This window comes from Physella acuta, unplaced genomic scaffold (genome assembly GCF_028476545.2).
Source record: "Physella acuta isolate Inbredline_101_S28 unplaced genomic scaffold, ASM2847654v3 ptg000829l, whole genome shotgun sequence".
NCBI classification, from domain to species: Eukaryota; Metazoa; Mollusca; class Gastropoda; family Physidae; genus Physella; species Physella acuta.
Genome location: NW_026732347.1, coordinates 7,592 through 11,228, shown reverse-complemented (window position 1 = coordinate 11,228; position 3,637 = coordinate 7,592). Strand labels below are relative to the sequence as shown.

The window sequence follows — 3,637 nt, the reverse complement described above, 5'->3', positions numbered from 1 at the left end:
TACACCGATGATTTTAAAATTACACCCAAGCAAAAAGAAATAAAAAAAAAAACTTGAGAGGACGACCCAAGCAGAGAATGGGACGACAATATGATTAACCAGAGCTGCAGTTCCGAGCTCTTTGAGCAGACGGCAGTGCCCTCCAATATGTCGTAATGACCGGACCGTTATTGGGAAACCACATTTTAGTATTTCCCAGAGAGTTCTAGACAAACACACAAGCGGGGAGTTATTTGGTAGTTAAGAACCCATCAAGTTCCGATCGTTAGAGTGTGGTGGAGCGGTTTTCTGTGAGCTATGGTGCTCTTTGTTGTGATGTGGTTTCTGTGAGTTGTGGTGCTCTTTGTTGTGGTGCTCTTTGTTGTGGTGTGGTTTCTGTGAGCTGTGGTGCTCTTTGTTGTGGTGCGGTTTCTGTGAGTTGCGGTGCTCTTTGTTGTGGTGCTCTTTGTTGTGGTGTGGTTTCTGTGAGCTGTGGTGCTCTTTGTTGTGGTGTGGTTTCTGTGAGCTGTGGTGCTCTTTGTTGTGGTGTGGTTTCTGTGAGCTGTGGTGCTCTTTGTTGTGGTGTGGTTTCTGTGAGCTGTGGTGCTCTTTGTTGTGGTGCGGTTTCTGTGAGCTGTGGTGCTCTTTGTTGTGGTGCGGTTTCTGTGAGCTGTGGTGCTCTTTGTTGTGGTGCGGTTTCTGTGAGCTGTGGTGCTCTTTGTTGTGGTGCGGTTTCTGTGAGCTGTGGTGCTCTTTGTTGTGGTGCGGTTTCTGTGAGCTGTGGTGCTCTTTGTTGTGGTGCTCTTTGTTGTGGTGCGGTTTCTGTGAGCTGTGGTGCTCTTTGTTGTGGTGCGGTTTCTGTGAGCTGTGGTGCTCTTTGTTGTGGTGCTCTTTGTTGTGGTGTAGACGTAACATCGTCCTATCTCATCTCTGGTTGGGTGATTCAAATGTTCTTTTTTTTTTTAACCATTACTTAAAAACTCTCAGTTCAGATATTTTAAGGCTGTAAAGTTTCCTTTTCAAACCTGACGGTCTATGGGGCAAGTGAAGTAGAGTTCACTTGTTACTGTGACCTCAGCATATGAAGAGATAGTGTGTATGACCAGCAGCCTTTACTTTCCCTAATGTGAGTTAGGTACCCATCAGAGTTGGGTGGACTCATGGACGGTCTACTGACTTGAACCCGGATCCGAACTCGAGACTTACGGTCCAGCTCTCTACCGCTAGACCACTCCGTCCCATCCTAAAGGCTGTAGATATGTTAAGATATTTTATCTGAGATATTTTGTCTAATCTATATTTTGTCCATATCTTTTGTTCTGTTGTATTTTGCCTCGAGATCATTTGTCCTTGAGATATTTAGATAATTTGCTGAGATCAGCTGTTCTGAGATCATTGGTTTATATATATATATATATATATATATATATATATATATATATATATATATATATATATATATATGTGTGTAACGAGTCTATTTGCTTGTAGTGCCAAATGTTAACGAGTGTATTTACTCATTCTACACAACATCGACCACAATATAGATACTCGAAGATGCAGGTTTACCATTGATCCTTTTATTACATGAATCAAAAGAAATGCTTCACAATAATAGAATGAATCAACTGACCCCCAACCGTCCTCACTAGTCTTCACATAACCGAATGCACATGTCTATCGTCCCTATTAACACAATACGTCTACAACGTTCAGTAACCAACTTGATACTCCTACTCAGCCCAGCCTCAACCACGTTCTGCGCTTTCTACCAGTCCTATATATTCCTCGTATTCGTACTCGTAATCGGTTCTATCATAGCTATGTTCAATCCGATTATCTCGCATTCCGATTACTACGCAGTTGTCTCGTACCAGTCTTTATTAGACTTTTGTTATCAGTCCACACCACCTGCATCCTGTTACGTCAGCCTGTGAACTGCGCAGCGGCTTTGTCGTATCGCTTCCCAAACTACGCCTTGGCTTTGTGATCGTTATCAGCCCACCATCTGCACTATTGCATCAGACTGTAATACGTTGTTAACCATAGTATGGTAACTACCCTAGTTACATCCACCCCCGCCTTTTTTGTGTGTGTTTTCAACCACAAACAACGCTTGGCAGGTGCACTCCTTCAATGTCCAACGCACCGCCGTAAAAAAAATTATTGTTCCACTTACTGTCAATGTCGTCACATTCGTAAAAGATTGACAGTTATCCCTATTTCACATATCAAATGTGTCTTCATCATATTCCTCAGACACAAAGCAGTTCTAGAATTCACATCCACCTTTTTTCGTTTGGTGTCTTCACCAGTTCATTTTTATAGCTTTTGAACAGTCTGCTCTCATCCCAGCGCGACCATGAAAGAATTGACGGTTGCTGACGAAAAATTTCGTATTCTTTCTGTTTCTCAAACTTCTCCGCGGACCACTTATCTGCTGTTCTACTGTGTCTCTGCTTCTGGGAGGACCGGGATCCTCATTGTTGCCGTTATCCTCCCCTTGTGTATCGCTGTTGTGCTGTTGATGGTGACATGGTTCCGGGATGGGTATGTGAATTTCCGTTGTAATTTCCGGTTCCCTAATTGTCTTAGGTTTCTTTGTGTGTAACTGCTCTTCTTGACTATGACAATATTTCTTTAATTGAGCAATATTCGCCCACCGATCCTGTTTGGTGTGATTGATGGGTCTTATTTTAAAGGGGCCACCGGCTATTTTAGGCATCTCCACGACTTGCCATATCTCCTGTCCCCAGAGGTCGTGGATTTTGTTTCTGCCTAACGGGTGGCTACGCAGTAATACCCTGTCGTTCAGTTTGAGTGGCGGGTCCTTTGTCTGTACCGGCGGTTCCCTTCGCCGTGCTTCATGTTCTAGTCTTTCCTGTACCACCCTGTACATTTCTCTAATTCGTCTCATATGTTCATTCACATATTCTAGTACGGTGTATGAGCCAGTCATACTCTCCTTTTTTCCTAGGAACAAGTCAAGAGGGAGTCGAGCCTCCCGTCCGAACAGTAACATGTGTGGCGAAAAGCCGGTTGTGGCATGGGGGGTGCAGTTGTATAGATATACCAACTCTGGGAGAAAATCAGGCCAACGTTTTTTCTGTTCAGGTTCTAGAGTACGCAGCAAATCATGCATGCTGCGGTTGAACCGCTCGCACTGTCCGTTTCCTTTCGGATTAAATGTGGTTGTTCTAGATTTGTTGATCCCGTAGTGGCTGCACAGTTGGTTAATTACTTCTGACTCGAAGGCCCTTCCTTGGTCAGAGTGTAATTGTATTGGTATGCCATATTTGGTGAACCAGTGTTCTATTAAGACCTTTGCCACTGTTTTGGCCGTCTGATCTCGTGTGGGCACCGCGACAGTCCATTTGGTGAATACGTCAGTCATCACCAACACATGTTCCGTCCCATCCGATGATTGCTCCAACGACGTAAAGTCCATAGCCACAATCTCTAGTGGTTTTGTCGCCAGTAAGTGTCCTGATGGCTGTCTCATTTTGACAACTGGCATTTTCGCATGCTGACACCTCACACAAGCCTCACAATGGCGTTTGACCTCCATCTCCATATTGGGCCAGTAGCACCGCCGTCGTAATATTTTGTGCGTCCTGTCCTGACCCTGGTGTCCCGCCCTGTCATGTGCCAACTTTAG

General features: G+C 44.5%; 1 protein-coding gene across 1 annotated transcript; it reads right to left on the bottom strand.

Moving 5' to 3' along the window:
- Positions 1-240: 240 nt before the first annotated feature.
- On the bottom strand, positions 241-894 carry LOC131951783 (histidine-rich glycoprotein-like). The gene has a single exon (XM_059314177.1). It carries the CDS (start codon positions 892-894, stop codon positions 241-243), a length of 654 nt encoding a protein of 217 aa, XP_059170160.1.
- Positions 895-3,637: the final 2,743 nt, after the last annotated feature.